Source organism: Corvus moneduloides, chromosome 22, assembly GCF_009650955.1.
Source record: "Corvus moneduloides isolate bCorMon1 chromosome 22, bCorMon1.pri, whole genome shotgun sequence".
NCBI classification, from domain to species: domain Eukaryota; kingdom Metazoa; phylum Chordata; class Aves; order Passeriformes; family Corvidae; genus Corvus; species Corvus moneduloides.
In genome coordinates this window covers 4,929,600-4,948,398 of record NC_045497.1, presented here as the reverse complement: position 1 = coordinate 4,948,398, position 18,799 = coordinate 4,929,600, and the positions used below count along the sequence as shown (strand labels likewise).

General features: G+C 41.9%; 2 protein-coding genes across 2 annotated transcripts in view; both read left to right on the top strand.

The window, feature by feature from the left end:
- Positions 1-366: 366 nt before the first annotated feature.
- LOC116454804 (tumor necrosis factor receptor superfamily member 1B-like) lies at positions 367-15,446 on the top strand. The gene is made up of 10 exons (XM_032131806.1): positions 367-448; positions 5,883-5,985; positions 7,962-8,090; positions 9,167-9,316; positions 10,108-10,201; positions 10,283-10,470; positions 11,207-11,281; positions 11,828-11,865; positions 12,387-12,657; positions 13,227-15,446. Exons 1-10 carry the CDS (start codon positions 371-373, stop codon positions 13,523-13,525), a joined length of 1,425 nt encoding a protein of 474 aa, XP_031987697.1. The 5' UTR covers positions 367-370; the 3' UTR covers positions 13,526-15,446.
- Positions 15,447-15,794: 348 nt separating this feature from the next.
- VPS13D (vacuolar protein sorting 13 homolog D) overlaps positions 15,795-18,799 on the top strand; it is a 97,059-nt gene continuing 94,054 nt past the window's right edge. The window contains 2 exon segments of the mRNA XM_032131807.1: positions 15,795-15,836; positions 18,273-18,441. Of these exon segments, the coding sequence (XP_031987698.1) occupies positions 18,345-18,441 (97 nt within the window). The 5' untranslated portion in view covers positions 15,795-15,836; positions 18,273-18,344.

Sequence of the window (18,799 nt, the reverse complement as noted above, 5' to 3'; positions counted from 1 at the left end):
CTTGGTGGATTAAAGTTTTTCTCAGGAGCAGGGCTAAATTTATAGTAAAGTCTGTCTGTACCATCCCGGCTGCATGTGGCACAGGAGTGACTGGTACCGTGAGTATTAGTGAATATTGGAATGCTGCAAAGGTAACTTCGTATTGTGGGGCTAAGGAGTTGGACTTCAGTGATGCAACTCAGGGTGGTCTATGAATGGGGCTGAAGAGACCCGCCACACAAGCCGAGAGCCGCGTGTAAGCAGCTCCGATGTCCGGGCCGCGGGGACCGCATCCGCCGCCGCTCGGCCGTGCCCGGGGCGGTGCCCCCGGGGGCCGGACCCGTCCCGGGGCCGCGGGACCGCCCCCGCCCCGCCCCTGCACTCGGCGGCGATGGGGCTGCGCTGGGCGCTGCTCCCGGCGTTGCTCCCGGCGCTGCTCCCGGCGCTGACCCGCGCCGCGGCCGGGCGGGTGAGCGGGGCCGGGCGGGGCGGGGGCGCTGCTCCAGGGGTGCTGGGAGCGCTGCAAAGCAGCGGGGGAAACGCGAGTGGGCCTCGCCTGATGCTGCCGCTCTCGAGGTGCGCGGCGAGCGGGCAGCCTCTCACTGCTGTGTGTGCGGTCTACTTGTCACCTGTCCGCCCCTTGTCGCCTGTCTGTCCCTTGTCACCTGTCCCCTGTCTCCTGCCCCTTGTCACATGTCCGTCCCTTGTCACCTCTGTACCCCTGGGCTTGCGCTGGATTCGCTGTGATCTCTACAGCAACCTCAAGTCCCGCTCTTAAGACTGCTTCAAAGCTCAGCCTGTGCCCTTTGTCTATGTCGTCGTTACTTCTTGGCTCCCCAAAGACTAACATTTTTTCCTGGATTTTCATCGGAAATAGGTTAATTTTGCAGGCTTGTTCGAATGTAAAAACTGTGGTGAGTGTCCTGGCAAGTGCAGGGTGTAAACCCATATCTATATTACATTGTTTACACAGGAAGAGCTTGTTGAGCTGCTTTGGTTCCCTAGAGCTCTTCCCAATTTAAATCGAAAAGCCTTTTAATTTACAGTGAAGATCTGATGTGCTGCAGCTGTTACTGTTCCCCTTCATTGCAGTGGTGAATGTCATGTTCTATATCCAGCTGTACCACTGTTTGGCAATGAGGGTTTGTAACTGTGTCAAAGAGCTCGATGGGATCTGTTTGCCTTTTGGCTCTGTGTTTTCTGTACTGGTATATTGATAGCACTTTTCTGTCTGATTTTAAAATGTCCAGGATTGTGAAGATAAACATGGAAATGTTGCTGAGATGTCCAGGTCACTGTATTCTCATGTGATATTTATGTTATTTACATGTTTATTTAATCATAGGAATTTAGGCTGGATAAGACAAAGGTTCATTGAAATCAGGTGAGGATGTCAGAATGTGTATTGAACCCGGAATTACACAATGGTCTTTTAAGGACTACTGGGTGCTATAGCAAGTTGATAATATAATAAAATAATTATTTTAACTGTTTCTCACTAATTTTTAATTCAGCTCTGTTTTTAAGGTGAGACTGTTTTGAACCTGATTTACGGGACACCTTGCAGTGGATAGGGTAAAGCAGATGGAGAAGGGAGAGTCTCAGAATTGTAGCAGAACTTATTACCAGAATTTAAGTGTCAGGTTTTGTCATACTTCATGCTGACCAAGGGGCTTTGGTTCAAAAGGAATTAGCTCTTCTCTCACTCTAAACATGACCAAAACATAACGATGGAAATAATGACAGAAACTTTCAGCATCACATTTAGCAAATAAGGAAAAGCCTATATATACAGTTAGAAAAACAAATGCAGTAGTTTCAGAAATACCACATCTGCCACAGAGCTGGAAAAAAACCCATGCCTGTTATATCAATTTTTAACAGTGATTTATTAAAGAAAACTTACTTTATTTTTGAGGGAAACAAACTGGCAAAACAAGAGTTCTTGAGTGACACTACTTGGGTTTTTTCTCATTCATCTGAAAGTCTCTGAAAGTTCCCAGCCTCAGACCCTGTGTTAGACACAGGAACTGAACATCATTTTTGCCATTTTGTACAATTGAGTCACCAGAGTTATCAGAAATAGCCTGAAATTTTCAAACAGAAGAGCTGGTGAAATGTGTATGTTTTTCTAAATACATATGTAATAAAATATACCTTGTCTTCCTACAAACTTGGACTTCTATAATTTTTGTGTGTTGTGAACAGCTTCCATATTCTGTGCATCTCCCTGCTTTCTCATTCTGAGAAGATGTTTTCATATTCTGGTGGTGCGTGGCAATGAAATAGAATTCCTGGCAGTAAGCAGAGACACTGTTTTCTCAGGGAGGGGGGATGTGGAACTGTTAATCTGTTGGTGTGCGGCTGTGCAAGGACTCCTGCTTTATAGAAGTAAAGTGCAATATAGGATGGGAGAATAATTCACATAATGGACCATAATCTTTGAGAGAGATGTGCAGCACAGCAGCTTTGAAAGAAACTTTATAGTGTGAGTAAAGTTGGCATAGCCTGATACAACTCCAGCTGATTTGGGAGATGCTGTTATCTGGTAACTAAACTTCAACAGAATTATTTTTGTAAATGAGAAGTTTAAATATTTTAGACAGAATTTTATTTTTTGCTGTCTTCAGTAGGCCTGGTAGCTGAGCAGACAGTGTCTCTGTACCTCAAGTCCTTTCCATAGAAACAGATTTTACAACAGAGACCTCAGTGACTTCATTGTGGTTTCACATGCGTGAAGAACATTGTACACAGATGTAGTTCCTCTTCAGACTCCTCTGATTGACAGCTTAAGTTTGAAGGCAAATGTATGAAAAGGAGACCAGTAGAAATGTAGACATATGAGTTAGGATTAAAATAGATGCTTAAATATCGTTGTTTAAATGGCCTTGAGTGAAAATGTATGTTATGGAAATGGATTTATATATATTCATCCATCATGATAACATATTTTATTTTCATTATGTAAGATACTTAAATTTAAGTATACATAAAGTCCTTTCAGTTGGTGTGGAGACAGCTGTTAGCCCACTCCTCTCCAGGGAGTCATCTGTATAGTGATCTCTGTAGTGCAAACAGGATAATGATCCAAACAATGCAGGAACTCCAGAGTCAGGAGTCACTGACTTTGTGTATGTAACTTTAGTTATCGCTTAATGCAGAGAGGCATTGCAGAAATCTCCCTAGTGAGTTACAAAGTCAAAGGCAAGCATAGTTTATCCATTTCTCTGCCAAAATGTATTGCTTAATTTGATGTGCATAGAGCTAGACTAAATTTTGTGTTTCAGAATGTTTGTTCCTCTACTGATAGAATAACAGAATCACCAGGTTGGAAGGGACCTTCAAGATCACCGAGTCCAACCCATGCCCTAACACCACCTCGACTAAACCACGGCACTGGTTGTTTAGTTGATTGGCCACATCCAATCTTTTTTTAAACACATCCAAGGATGGTGACTCCACCGGGCTACCTCCCCAGGCAGACGATTCCAGAACTTTATGACTCTTTCAGTAAAAACTTTTTCCTAACATCCAAGACAGATGAGGCATTTTATTTCTACTTGTACCTGTCAAATTAAATGAAGTCTTCCAAAGTCTTAATTTTGTCCATATAAATTTCTTTTAAGTCAGCTGCCATTAGACACTGCTACCTAAACTGAGAAGCTCTAAGGCTGTAATGCAAAATCAGGTTAATTTCCCTTCACACAATCTGCTTGTAGAACATTGAATCACAGTAAAAACAGAGGATAAAATAAGGACCTGTGGGAGATACAAACACTAGCAAAATGCAAAGATTGTGAAATATAATATGGCCTCTACTCATCACTCTTTCAGCCCAAAGTAGCCAATGGATCTGGATGCCAGACAGAAATCTTATATGGCCCAACTCAGACTTTAGGATTGGTGACATTGCTAGAAAATTTGGGTCTTTTAGCAAAGAAATCCCAGAAGAGTTTTAAAACTAGTAAAAGGCCTACACTTCCTCTGACTGATTTGACAGCTTTGATTAAACTAGTTTGTTGGGAGTAGCTACTAAATGAATTGAATCCTTCCAGGGCAAACCAAACTGAGCATGCGTTTGTGCCTGTGTGTGCACAAATCGTAGCTAAGCCAGTCACAAGTCCCTTTTAGTTTCCCATCATGTTATTTGAGGACAGTTGGGGAGAAATTGTCAATTGTAAGTCACTGAGAGCCACAGCTCATCAGATAGAATTTCAGGGAGATTGTATTAGACAGTAGAGAGATCCTTCCAAGCACAACTTCAGAGAAACAGGCATGAACCCAGCAACTGACAGGTTTTCCTGTGTCTGTAGCTCACAGGGCAGGATTTACAACAGACAGGGAAGAGCATGAGATAAGAACTTTTTTCTTTGCCAGGAAGCCTCACCAGCAGGGTAATTTGTGATGTGGTTTATTGTATTTCTCCTTTTTTTTCTCTGTTTGTTCTTGCAGTGAAGATTTATGTTTTGAAAAGGCTCTCAACTGCTTGTTTTAATGAAGTTGATCATAGTGACTACAAAAATGGGATGACAACATTTAATCTTTCCTCTTTTAATAAAAAAGTAACTTAAAAATACTTTTGATGAGAGCAGAGCCCTTTTCTCCTTCATCAGATTTTAGTGTCAGCTCAAGTTCATCATCCTGCAAACAGGATGATTTATCATTGTCCATCCTATGATATCTAAACTCAAGAAGACTTTTCTCTGCCTTCACATTCTCAGAAAAGGGTTTTTTTGACACTGACCATTGAGTAGGTTGACAAAATCCTGTTTCTGATCACAGGTAAATAAGAGGTAGAATATTTCAATGAGCTGCATGCTGAATTCCCTTTAAGCAATTGCTGAGGGTGGGAAACATTAGTCTCCTTTGTCAGTAATGTGAAGACACAACAGATATTCAACATGTTTTTCAGTAACGCGGAAGGATATTTTCATTACCGGCCTCCCAAGAGCTTGTTCCTGTTTTGATTTCTCTTTTTAGTAATGATTCCTCTAAATGTGTGTAGATTACGCATGGAGCAATCTCTTCAGATTGCAGAAAGCTGAGCAGTGTCACATCCTTTTTAAACAGTGCCTTTCTGCTCTAGCAGGAAACTCCTATGCTTGTCCAACCTAACAGGAGCCTTCTTTCAAGTAAGTGTATTTTTCCCTTTGAAAATAGTCGGCAAGTCATCAAATAATTTGACTCTTGTTCATTGAAGTCATTGAGCTGTGCTGATCAGTGTGAGCTGAAATCAGGCACCCTGTATTTCATGATTGTCTCTAATGCATTTAACCTGCATATTTGTCTGCACCTTCTGCAAAGGTGCTGCTTCTCAGAAGCAGCAGTGCAATTTTTGGAGGCGTAATTTTCAAAACATCAAGGCCTTTCTTGCTCAGGAAGGAATCACAGAGTATCTGGAAAGATAAAAGCCTTTTTTCCTTTTCTTTGGAAAGGTTGGCTGAAGTCTTTGAGCTACTTTGCAGTAAATGTTTTTCCCATAAACCTACACGTAGTAATTTAGGTTTCTCTGGTGTTTTGTCAGATGTTGTTTGAGCCGTGGAAGCTGAGGATAAGGCACTCAGCTCTTTGGTTTGGGGGATGCAGTAGTGACTGGGTGTGATGTTAATCCCATAGTTCCACTGCACTCTTTTGAACCTAAAACCTGGAGAAATCACTTTGTTCACGATGGTGGATCTTTGAAAAACAAAGGAACCTCAAAAGAGTCGAAAGCAGCTCATTAGCTGTGCATTGCCCTGCAGCCTCTTGGCACCTGCTGTGTTCTGTTTCACTGGGGCTACATCGGTGCCTTAGAAAGGAAAGTGCTTGTAATTGCATTGGTCTTTAGGTATTTGTCTCTTGTGGGTCTCTAATTCAGGATCAGAATGGACTTGTGACCCATGACTACCCTTTGATTCTCCTAGGAATACTCATTACCTTATACGCCACAGTTTGCACAATGCAATGATCCCAGCACCGAATTCTATGATGAAGAACTTAATAAATGCTGCAGCCAGTGCCCTCCAGGTAGGTTATAATTCAAACTATTACTTTACTCAGCCAAATTCTCCCAATTTTCAGATGATCATAGTGTATTTTGATTACTTACACATCTAAAGTGCATCAGATTTTTGCTGTGGTAATGCATTCTTCCTCAAAGACAACAAAACACTGTGACTGCAAAACACCTGCAAAAGAGACACATTGTCCATCAGAATTGGAGTTCTCCTACAAGGTTAACCTGGCTGGGGCTTACCAGGAGGTAGGTTCTGAGCTTGTGTAAGCACAGCTCTTCATGAAGTTTTCATTAAATTAATTAAAGTAATTTTAGTCAACATTGGAGGGGGAGCAACAGCTCACTAAGGGAATTACAAAAATTAGGCAACACAGACCCAAGCCCACTAATAAAAAATACATTGTAAAACAGGGCATGAAGTAAAGCTTAGTTTCTGCACTATGATAGTATCACTTAGACAAGGGGCTTTCCATTGAACAGGTCAATCTATCATTGCTCATTAAGGGAGTTTTGTTGTCTTTTACTGTAAATCAGACACTGCATAGCACTGTCAGACTGGGGACAGGACTGCAGACGCTGTCTGCTCTGAGCTGTCGTGTCTTATACGCCAGGGGTGATTATTAGTGACCTGTAGTTAGCAAAAGTCATTGTCTGTGGGTTTTGGGGTTGTTTTTAGGGAGTGGGATAGTAATGTTCTTTGGAGATTTTGGTAGTAGGGTTTTGGCAACAAGTTGTAACTATATTATATTAGATACAGCAAAAAACCTGTCCTTTTTTCCTCATTACATGCTGAGCAAAGAAAATTTGTCTCCATAAATGCTGATCTGTCAGATCCGGAAGTTTAAACAGGAAATCAGTATTTGCTGAAACAGCTGCAGTTTCTTGAATTGACTGAAATTATCTAGATAGATCTGTCAAACTTCCTTTGTTCATGACAGATGAAAAGATGGTAATTCATAGGTAAAACTCTTCTGTTGTGTTATGTAGTGTTCAGTACTAAATCAGCGTAAATCATTAGCAGGATGTAGGATGCAGAATGTAAAGGTTCAAGTAAGTACAAGGAAAAACAAAGTCTTTGGAAATAACTCATTTGGCTCACCTCCAGGGCCTATTCTTTTGAAAAACAGATTCTCCAAGCAGCTCCAAAATTTTTTCAGTGTTATTCCTGCTTTCTGAGTATGTTTTCCAGGATATTTCTGTAAAGGATATGAGACATGGACTTTTATCTTCTTTGTCCTTTCACATGAAAGGGAAATGGCAACTGATGTGTTTTCCTTTCTCCCAAATGAATATGTTGGAATTCATATTTACATGTTCCCACCACTATACTAAGCTCTGTTGGTGGTGAGAAGCTTTGAAGAAACTACCTTTGATAGTTTTTAACTTTGTCTGGAATGCCAGGAGTTTCAGCAACTCCTGCTTGGCTCTGTTAAGGCCGGCTGGAGAGGTGAGGGAGAAAGTGTGCGCTCGTGTCCTTTACGTAGTGACAAGTGGTGAAGTTCTAATTCAGGTCTGTTTGTGATGGTACTTGATTTTGCCCTCTCTACTCACTGCCTTTAATAGCAGTTAGGGTCTCACCCAGGCACATCATTCTGGCATGTGCCTGACTTTGGGTGTGAAACACTTCCCTGTGTTCACCATAAAACAGCTTCTGCGAAGGTAAAATGTTTGGTTTATGTATTGTGGTAGCTGCACCTAAGTATGTGCTGAGGGGTTCTGTTCAGCATTGAGGTTGTTTTGAATGTGGCTGGAATTCACTGAACTGAATGTAGGAAAAGGGGTCAAACATGAGTGAACATAAATCAGATTTTCCCTGTAGAGACATGCAGTCCTCCTTTATATCAACAGTTTCTTGGTATATGATACCAATCTGATAGTGTCAGTGAAGGGAAGGGATTCTACAGCTAAGAATGAAACTTAATTCCTAGCGATCTTTTCCTGTGAGATGCTTTCTCTATTTTGGTTTGCATTATTTTTCTTTTAATAGGTCAGTATAGGACAGGGAGCTGCAGTCACACCGTGGACACAAAGTGCAGTCCCTGCAGACCTAAAACGTACACAGCGATCTGGAATCACTCTCCACAGTGCTTTGCTTGCTCACCACCCTGCAAGAAAGGTAGGCTTGGATTAGTAAAGAGGCTTGTTCAAAGATTGGGCTTGGTTTAACCTTGTCTTTTCTCCTAAGAAAACCAGGAGATTTTGTCAATCAGTTGTATAGTCCTCATGCTTTTGGAACGTGTAAGATTTAGGGATAAGAACCAAGGAAAAGTCTTGCAGGGAGCCCTGGCCCTTTTCAAGTCCTAAAAATGAGACACCAATCTTATATTATTAAAAGCTAAGACACTACATCACCAAAATAATTCCAAATGCCATCAGTAGAATAGGTTCCTTCTTATAACGTCCCATCAAGAGATCTTAAGACCTGACTTGGACACTGGTAAACGGATAATTACATTTCCGGCATCCTTTCATTTCTCATTTTGTCTGCTGAAGTGACAACAGCAAACATGGGTTGTGACATTCCTCTCTTAATTTTATTTGTTTTGCAAAGCAGCAGTCAGTGAGAGCACACTGGTTCTGTTCACTGAAGCAGCTTAACAGTACATAAGGTAGAACATTGTACCAACACCTGTACTTTGGGCATCTGCATTAACAAAGTCGGTCATGCTGTTCTCCATCATTTCTAGTGGAAATTGGTGTAGAACATTATATACTTGATTCACTGAGAAGTAAGTTTTAAGGATACAGCCTATGCTGAAAGGACCTTTGGTCTCATCTAAATAGATAATCTTACAAAGCTGGATAATTACAATGTGGAAATGTCTGTAGTAAAATCTCCAAACACTTTAAATACAGTTACATAATCTGCACAGACTGAAAATCTCAGTATGGCCCCAGGTACTGTAGTGGTGAACGCAAATGGCCATGTTTGGGGTTATCACAAAATATAACACAACTGCAGGTACAGAGCTTTAAGTGTGCACTCTACAGATGCAAATTTCTCCTTGCCTAGAGAGAGAAAACTCTTCTGAAAATGTAGATATTGGGGCATATAACACATTTGATTTATGGTGCTATACAAGCCCAAAACTTGTGGAATGTGAACATCACCTCATGTTCACTCGAAACATTGCAGGCTGTGATTTTAAATGTTGTCAATGACATCTTGCTTTGTTCTTGTTTTAAAACCAGGGCTTGTACAGAATCAAACATGCACTAGGTCCCAGGACAGAGTCTGTAGCTGCCCACCCCATAAGTACTGTGTTTCCAAACTAGACGAGTACTGCGAAGTGTGTAGAGCACATAAGAAGTGCGGCAAAGGTTACCGGGTTTCCAGAAAAGGTAATTTGATTTTGAACACTCTGCTTACTGAACGCTTACTCTGGCCTAATTCCCTACACATGTGCATTCTTTTTAGGGTTTATTTTTACATTCTTAGCAAGTAGGCACTAACCAGAGTAACAGTATTCTCCAGAGGTATATCCAAAGGGACAACATGTTGCAATCTCTTACTTCATGTATCATAAAGTTCCCAATCCAACTTAATCTTCGTTTTGCTCTACCGTGTGATTTATTCTGTAAAAGTGACTGAGATTCAAAACCACTTAATCAGTCCTTAAATCCTTGAGACAGGGCTTCAGGTAGAATTACTGTACGCCAATAAATAATGATGACTCCATGGTGTCCTGCAGAATTGATACGGTTTTATTAGTTGATGGAATCTACCACTCTAATAATATATCTGTCTCAAAATGACAAATAGTTTTCAAACATTTGAAACACTGAATATTTAAAAAAAATTAGGAATCATTTGAGAAGATGCAGAACACAACAGTATGGTAGTCAGTCAGTCAGGGACTAGTGAAAGAGCTCAGCTTTGTCTGCAGCACCACCATTTGAACCTTTTGGTGGGCTTTTAGTCCTTGAAAAAGATTGGCTATTAATGGCACCAAACTAACAGCTGGTTAATCTTCTCTTTGGGTTGGGTGCTTCAAGTGAATATCTTCTGTGAATAGTTATAGGCTGTATTTTTGCACTGCCTCTGTATCACTGCCAGGATCTCCTGCAGACCTTGATTATTCATTCTTGTTTCTCACCAGATGAGTAACTGGAGTTTTCCTCTTTGTTTAAAGGGACAGACAGCACAGACACGGAATGTAAACCTTGTCCTCCTGGCACGTTTTCCCCTGAGGAATCCTACAACACCAGCTGTACACCCCATTCCATGTGAGCCAGTGTTCTGTCCAAAGCGGCCTTAACTGTGCAGGGCTTTCTGTCTTTCCTGACTTCTCTTTCTGTCTCTTGCAGTTGTAAATCAGTGGTTGTTCCTGGGAACAGCAGGAATGACACTGTTTGCAGTGACTCAGGAACAGCCACAGTTCTGCCTCACACCATTTTGAACCTACTCCTGACCCAAAGCTCAGCTTCCCACAAACCTGAAATAATAACTCAACCTGTCACGTTAAACTCTGTACCTGACCTGTCCCACATCACCGGTGAGCTTTAACTCATTTAAAGTCACTTTTGTGTGCCCGGGAACCAAGTTTATATTTAGTTCTCAGTGTCTCTCCAAGACCAGTCACCTGTACCCAAACAGAACCTCAGAAGAACTCAATTAATTCAATGTGACACTGCTTGTAGTGAGCTGCATTTTTACCTGTGCATCTGCACTATCCTAGTCCTTGTAAATCTGAAAATATTTCTAAAAAAACTCCGAACTAGATTATACAAGGCATCTCCTGAGAATTGTTGCTATAGCTGGTAGAAAAGGTATCTTATATTCTGGACTGAGGCAAACCTGACCTGGTGAGAGGTCTTTGGAGTCTTCTGTCAGCCTTTCCTGAGACAGGAGGTCCTGACAGCATTCCCAGGTTGGATGTGTTCTCTCCTGTTCACAGCCCATCCAGAAGGCAGAGATGTTTAGGAGCATTCTGAGCTACCTTGCCCTGTATGTGACAAACTTGCTTGCCTGGAGAAATACCTTTTGTGACCAAGGCCAAAACTCTGTCCTCCCTTTTCGGGAGAGGAGAATTCATTTTTATGAAGTGGTAATGACTGGAATGAGACTTTGGTATCTGACAATTAGGGCATCAAATATGAATGTCAGACATACACAATACTTGTAAATTTAGCTTTTGTAGGCATGGGCAGAAACTACAAAACTGCCTTTTTCTAATTAGATCCTTTGTTAGATCAACCTGCTAAATAATTTCTCCTCTTATTTATTTTCAGGAGCAGTAGCAGGGCCACTGTTATTGGTCCTGATAATTGCTATTTTGGGGTATTGCTTAGTCTCAAACAAAAAAGGTAAGATTCATTAAATGAAAACAAGCAAATCTGTAAAAACTGGGAAGTCACCTTATTTCCCATTAATTTGAGCCTGGTGGTTGATTGAAGTTAGTGTCTTAGAAGATGCCAGCTTTCTTCAAATCTGTCTTGTTCCTCAGATTTTAGGTAATTGTCTAAACACACAAAAGCCTTGGAGTTGGACAACTGTGCAACAATTGTGCTTCTACTGAAGCTTGTTAAATATTCGGTACTTCATCGTTTAAATATTAGACAATTTCAGGTGTCATAATTAAACTGTGGTTTATTGTCATCAATACATTTTCTCGCTGACACTATACAAGCAAAATTATGAATTCATGCAGAGGCTTCTCTTTGCTTCCTGGCTAAATTTAAGTCACAAAATTAATACAATACAGCTTTCAATGTTTTCAAACTGTCTGTAATAAGTGTACATTTGGAGTTTATTCCAGGAGCATGGGATCACTCAGCCTAGTTTAGGGTGCAGCTGTTGCAAATGGGACAGGTTTGGGTGCTAATGAACTAACTGTCTTTGCTCACTTGCAGCCCTTGTGTACTCTGCACCAGCTACAGAAGCAGATTTGGTGAGCGTCCTCTCTTTCCATCTCTTCCATTTCTTCAAAAGTTATACAGAAATCATAAATTCTCACCTAATTACAAGTAGAAGAAAACTGCACAGCAGGAAGAAAACTGGAGTGAGAATGGGGTGGTTTGGTCCTCAAGCCAGGGTGTAAGATGTACCTTATATACCCCACATAATGTCCCACCCTCACTTTATGTGAGGCTAAAAACAGCAGTAAAACACAGGTGGGGTTTGGAAAACCAGATTTTACAGCCTTTGGTCCCTAAGTAATCAGAGTAGTGCTGTGGGTGCCTTCAGGAGATGGGTTCATTTTGTGGAACCCCTAATGAGATGTTACAAATTTTACTTACAGTCATCACTATGCAAATGAAAATAATTATAGAATAGCTTGGGTTGGAAAGGACCTTAAAGCTCCTCTAGTTCCAATCATCAGTGGTTTCTTTAGCTGCCAAAATACTGACCAAAAAGTGGGCTTTTTTTTTTTAAAGATTAATGTTTTGCATTTCTCTGCAAATGTTCTAGCCTTTTCCCCCTCCAGAAAAACAGTGTGACAAAAAAGTGAGAGATACAGAATTGCAGAACTCTAGGAGTTCTGAACAGGAGCAACAGCATCTCTTGGAAACTTCTGGATCCAGCAGTAGTGTCCTGAATAATCCAACTGGATCTGCAAGCATCAGTGTAATAAATAAAAAGAATGATGAAAGAAAAAACCCAGAAGGATTTCAGCAGCAACATTCACCTCCAGAAGGTTCTAAACTCCACAGTGGAGACAGACACAGCTCTGTGAGTTCAGGTAGGAATGATTCTGAACAATCCAGAACCTCTTGAAATTTGATTATCAGTTATGAATCTTTTTAGCAGAAGTTTAAATGGCAGGATAAAACATATGAGTCCGGTTCAGCAGAGAGAAAATTTAGTAGCTTTTGAAAAGAAAAAGTGATTGTTTTAAGTTGCCACCCTGAGACAGTAAAGAGAGAGTTTTCCCAGTGGAGAAACAGGTATTTAGGGACTAGGGGATCACGTGGTTGGTGAGTGGAAGTAGGAGTCAAAGGGAGCAGTTACAGAAGAACATTGTCAATAGCATTTGAAATGACAACAGATGGGCAAGGAATTGTTTGCAATCCACGGCTCTGCATTCATTTTTGTAGCCTTTATTTCTGGGGTGATATGTGGATTTTATGGTACCAGTAAAACCCACTAAAATGTTACAGAACCAACTCCACCAGCTTGACTAAATTAAGTGAAGCAAAAAGATACTGAGTGTCTATTTTAACTGTAGGTCAAAGAGCTGGATAAAGAATCCAGCTGTCCCATTCTGGTTTCATTCTTCCATGTTTAATGTGTTGTATGTTTATTTGACAGAACATTCTGGTAACGGAGGAACGCAGGTGAATGTGACGTGTATTGTTAAGTTTTGCAGCCCTGACTGCAGCTCCCAGTGCCCCGAGCAGACTAGTTCAACTAGAAGGGATTATGGAAGCACTCCCTGTTATTCCCCAACAGGGGAAGAAACTCCCCTTTCAAAAGAAGAAAATGCCTTGAAAAAAGAAACTGAAATTCACATCGCAGTGGAAAATGAGGACAATTTACTTCAAGACTTACTTCCACAAGAAATGAAGGTTCCTCTGGGTATTCAAGATGCTGGGATGAAAACTAGTTAAAGGAAATTACAGATCATATGCTGATTAACTGATAAAATTAATCAAACAATCTCTGGTGTTATAAAACAAACCTCATGGTAAATGTAGCTTTCTTACAGAGATTTGAAATTTCAGATGAATATAGACACTGATGCTTTTGAGGTTTCCAGTCTCTTCTGTCACTTTGCAGTTTAAAAGACAAAGCATTCAAATTTTTTAAAATTTAATGGCCAGCTCCTCCCTTTCTTCAGTGATACTCTAGAAAGACCTTTATGAGACTTGAAAAGGAACATTTTTCGAACTTTATGCCATTAAGTTTTCTCCTCAGTCTTCTTGTGGTGATAATTTGGGTTCAGGTCTGCCACATTTCAAGAACATGGCTGTGACCAGCACTTCTAAGGGACTGGAGTTAATTTATCATTCTTTCAGTGCTCAGGAATCATCCGTTTGATTTGAATTTTAAAGCTTTTGCATTCAGTTTCCTATCCCCTATCTTAGTTATCTTTGGAAATATCCTCCTGGATATTTCTTTCGTTATTACAGTTTGTTTTTTCTCATTATCAGACCAAATTTCTCAAGTACATATAGGGTATCAGGAAGTGAAATCTTTTACACAAGCGTTTTTTACAACTAAAATTACAACTGTTGTGTCTAAACAACAGCATTTCATTCTCTGTATGTAGTTCATTTTGTTTTAGAAGGGAAAACCTAGATAGAACTGTTGTTATCTTGGAGTAGGAAGTAAGTTCCTTTTGTTGACAACTCTAGAGTTTGTCACCTTTGTGTCCTGGCTGATGTAACATGTTTCCCCAATTGATCCTGACCTCATTTTTGAGGTAAACCATAAATCCAAAGTATTTTCCCTGTGTTCAGTGACTATTAGAGCAGATCCCTGTGATTATCTTTGTCAGATAGCTCACTGCCCTCAGGTGGCAGAGCATCATCCGTAATAAACGGAATTTACTGAAACCGCAGAACCTGAAAATCCTGTTCTCCTTCACTGCTTGATGACGCTGGAGCTCCAACCACCTCTTACAGAAAATTAGTGGAGGTTCTCCTTGAATTAAGTGGTTTGGAAGCCAATATTTAGAAACCCACTTCCCATAATTATATTTTACATCTGTGATTTAACTGTCAATTGTGGTGGCTGTGTTCAACCAGAATCTGCAATCCAGAGTCTGAATCCCATGGGAGTGAAGTCATACAATGACACGTAACTCTTGTTTTATGCCATAAAAACACTGTTGGACTATGTGATCGCTGTACTTCCCACTGAACTGTCCTAATCTATTTCAAGATAGACACAGTGGTTGTTTCTGAGGCCTGAGACGTAAAAAGATCTTTTGGAATAACATTTATTCTATTGCTACAAAAGAGTATTCAGATTTTGAAAATACAGATTTTAAACTTCCACAAAAGTTATGAGGTTGCTGATATTATTTCTGGAACTGGGAACTGACAAACAGGTCTGTAGTTCTACTATGAAGAAACTTTTTACAAATGTATACTAAACTTACACTTGAAGGTAGTTTCAGGAGACTTTGAAAATGGGCACATTGAAACTACTACAGAACTGAAGGATTTAGGCAAGAACATAATTTTTCACAGCACTTTGAACCTCTTGTGCCGTAGTATTTCTGTCATTTTTTCTCCGTCAGCTCCCATTATTGGCGCCATATTGAAGCAGCAAAGGAAGATTTTTGAAGAAGTTTAAAAACGTTAAAAAAGAGGATCCTGTTAAAATAGTTAATTTACTGAGTTTTCAAATTAAGGAGCTGTCACAGAGAGAAAAGCCATGTTTTATGTTGAAGTAGGAAAAATGAGCCTGCATTTGCTTATACAAAGTATGAAAAAACCAAACCAAAACGAGAAACATATCTTTTTATAGATATATGTATCGTCAAGTTTCCTGACCTCTTTATTAAACAAAATTCGGATTTCAGCGTGGCTCTCTCACTGCACAGGTTACCTATCGCAGCTGGCCGAGCGCGCTGAGGTTGTTACTGAGGAGCCGCTGCTCCTGCAGCCTGCGGGGCACTGACTGCGGGGGCCTCTGCCGCTGCTTCTCTTCAGCCTGGCTGGCCCAGGGCCCTGCGCGGGCCCCGGTCGCTTTTCGACCCCAAACCCGCCCGTTTTCAGCCCATTCCCGCGGGCCGGGCCGGGCCTGGCCTGGCCTCCCCTGTCTGGCCGCGGTCCGGGCCCCGCCCCAGGGGCGTTACCGGGCCCCGCCCGCAGGGGGCGGTGCCGCCGCCCCATCGATCGCTCGGCGCTCTCGCACCCGGGCGCGCCCCCGCGACGGCCTGGCGCCCGCCGCCCCCCGCTCGCAGCGCAGGTGAGTCCGGGGCTCCCGAGGGGGCCCCCGGGGGGCACAGGGAGGACTCGGGGTGCCCTCGGCCCCGCTGCCCTTCCCTCCTGCGTCAGCCGCCGCTCCCTCTCTGCGGGTCCGGCATGAGGGGCCCCTCCCTGCCGCACGCCGCTAGCGGCGCCCCGCCCCGCCCCGGGGTGGGTGGGCGAGGGGCGGCCGCGGTGCGTCCGGGTCCTTGCGCCCACCGCGGGGCGGGGAGGGCAGCGCTGGCCCGGCCGCGGGGGTCTCAGCCTCGCGCTGGGGCCTGGGAGTCCCTCAGGGCCTCCCCGCCCGGCGCGGGCCGTTCGCCGCCTCATGCTCCGCGGGGCTCCCCCGGGGTCCGTCCCGCTCCGCCGGGCAAGGTGACCTTTCGCTTCCTCCCCGGCACGCGGTGCGAGCACACAGGTCTCTGCTGCCGATGCCTCGTGTCCCCGGCACTGCCCCGGAGGCTCCTTCCCGCCCGGTTTTGGGTACCGGGGCGCTGCAAGAGCCCCCCGGCCCTCCGGCTGCTGCCCTGACACCTGCCCCGGCTCCGCGGCTGCAGGGCTTGCTCTGCCTCCCCCTGCGGAATATTGCATCCTTTTTTTCAGCAAAAAAGGAGCTCGCTTTGAGCCAGGGCCTGGTTTGGGCTTTGGTTCTCACCCTGACGGTTCTTTTTGTACTGTGCGTGTTAAGGAAATTACAAAACTGTCATTGAAAATACGTGCCTTGTTTTAATTCCCAGGGCAGCACTGGGAAGCTCAGCAGTGCACTACAGAGCTAAAAATATAAAAGCCTTAAAACATTTGAAAGAGTCCTATATGGTTAGTTATGTCCCACGAGTTTAGGTTAAGGATGTGATGTACTTTATTTACAGTTTTTAGGGTGACTTCAGGTATGGTTCATGCACCAGAGGGTTTCAGTCACTGGGATGTTGATCTCTGCTGTGCTTAAATGTTTCTTCAAGATCTTTTCTCTGCTTTGGTTCCAAACACCGGGAGATTCCTTTTTTAATTGACTTTTTTTTTTAATGACGGTGTAACAAAGATGACTGTATATGCTTTTGTTTGATCTTGAGCTTGTTATCACTTTTATTAGAATAAAAACCTATAATATAAGCTTGGTGACCCAAGAGAATGAATGCTTAGTCTTTATTTTGTGGAATAATAGTATTGTTTTGGAAAATTGTTGAGAAATTTTACAAAGGCAAAACTGTTAAACACATTTTATGTGAAGTCACATGCCTGAGTTGAATCCGACTTGCCTGTGCTATTTTCTGTTTCATTCTTCAGGACAGCCTAGTTTCACTTTCAGCCCTTAGAAGAAGCCTTTCATTACTTCCTAGGTTCTGGTTATTTAATTTAACTATTAGTTAAATATTTTCACTACCTTTTTAAAAAAGAAATAAAAGTTTAAATGGGGCTGCCTAGAATCAAGCGAGTGTCATAATGAGAAAACTCTAAATCTTAATGCAAAATTTAAAATGCGACTCTTGAAGTTGTCATTTCCTTCTACTGTCAGCTGTAAATAAAGAATGTATTTTGCATTTCTGCTTTGTAGAATTCAATGGTTTAGGCAGGTACATGGGATTGGGAGAGTTTTTTAAACACAAAATTGATACATTTATTCCATTCTAACCTCAAGAAATGGCCTGCATACTTTTTCCTTACTGTACCAGCTTCACCCTGCCCTTGCAGGAGCTATGAGTAGTTAGTTTTGCAATTCAGTGGTTAAAAAGTTGAACAGGGACTTCGGGATTTTAATGCTCTGATTACCACAGAAGTTGAAACAGAAATGGCTGGAGAAGAGTGAAGGGGAATGTTCAGGAGTGTGACCAGTGGTGCTTCTCTAATGTAGCTTTTTCCCTCTTCAGTGCAATAATCTCTGCTGCCACTTTGAAAACCTGTTGGAGTAACTGTTGATGAACTATTTTTGGGGCTCGTATCTGATTACTTCCCACACACACGCTCTCTCAAAAAGGGGTTGAGTAGGGTGAGTTGCTTCACGGATGTAGTGTAAGAATTCTACAAAAATACAGTTGGCTTCAGGCTGTTACTTCAGACCAGGCTGCTAAACCCAGCATGGTGAAAATACGGACAGCAGAGAAGGCCAGTGCAAACTTCAGCACGGAATTTTGGCCTTTCCTTTTCTGGAGGAGGATTGTAGATTTGCCTTGTTGATTATTGCAACAAGATGTAATGTTTTGGTTAGAAAAATGATGGAAAGGTGAACTTTATGTGCAAATGGGAGTGGTGTGTAATCACCAGATCTCTATATGAAGCTGATTTGACACTTAAAGGTCATAGGATAAAGCTTTTTTAAGGTAGAAATCAATCCTTAGTGCTTTTACTTTTCTTTAGCTAGATCACGGCAGGAATTGAAGTGACAATTCTTGTGTTGAGAGTGGATATTTCTGACAATAATTTTCTTGGTTTTTTCTTTCAGACTGAGACTAATTATGGAAGAGAAATCCAGAAAATGACAGAAAAGCATTAGTTTTCCTCTTCTAGGACAGTCATGTTGGAAGGATTGGTAGCCTGGGTCCTTAACACCTACTTGGGCAAATATGTCAATAACCTGAACACAGACCAACTTTCAGTGGCACTTCTAAAGGGTGAGGGAGGCTTTGTGGTATTTTCTGTACTGTTTTCATATTGTGATTTAGAAAAGTGTTATGTTTTTGTAATAACTGGAAGGTGGAATAGAAATAATCACTTAATATTGTGTTTAATGTTTATATAAACCGTTTTAATACAGAGTTTGGTTACAGAACTTTGCAATAAATAGTAAATGACCTTATGTTCTTTGTTGCTTTTTATCAACATTCTTAAACCAATTTACATAAAATTTTCAGAAGTATGCTTAGCTGTCTTAGCATGTTGAATTTATGTCATTCTTTCTTGGTACTGTGCAGCAACTTTCCTGTCGAGGGACCATGGCAGAAGTGTCCTCCAGCCTCTTACCTCCTTTTA

Coding starts and splice junctions, on each gene's coding strand:
- LOC116454804 (XM_032131806.1), top strand. CDS start 371: ATGGGGCTGCGCTGGGCGCTGCTCCCGGCGTTGCTCCCGGCGCTGCTC. Junction 5,986..7,961: donor CTGCAGCCAGTGCCCTCCAG/GTAGGTTATAAT, acceptor TTCTTTTAATAG/GTCAGTATAGGACAGGGAGC. Junction 11,282..11,827: donor CTTAGTCTCAAACAAAAAAG/GTAAGATTCATT, acceptor GCTCACTTGCAG/CCCTTGTGTACTCTGCACCA.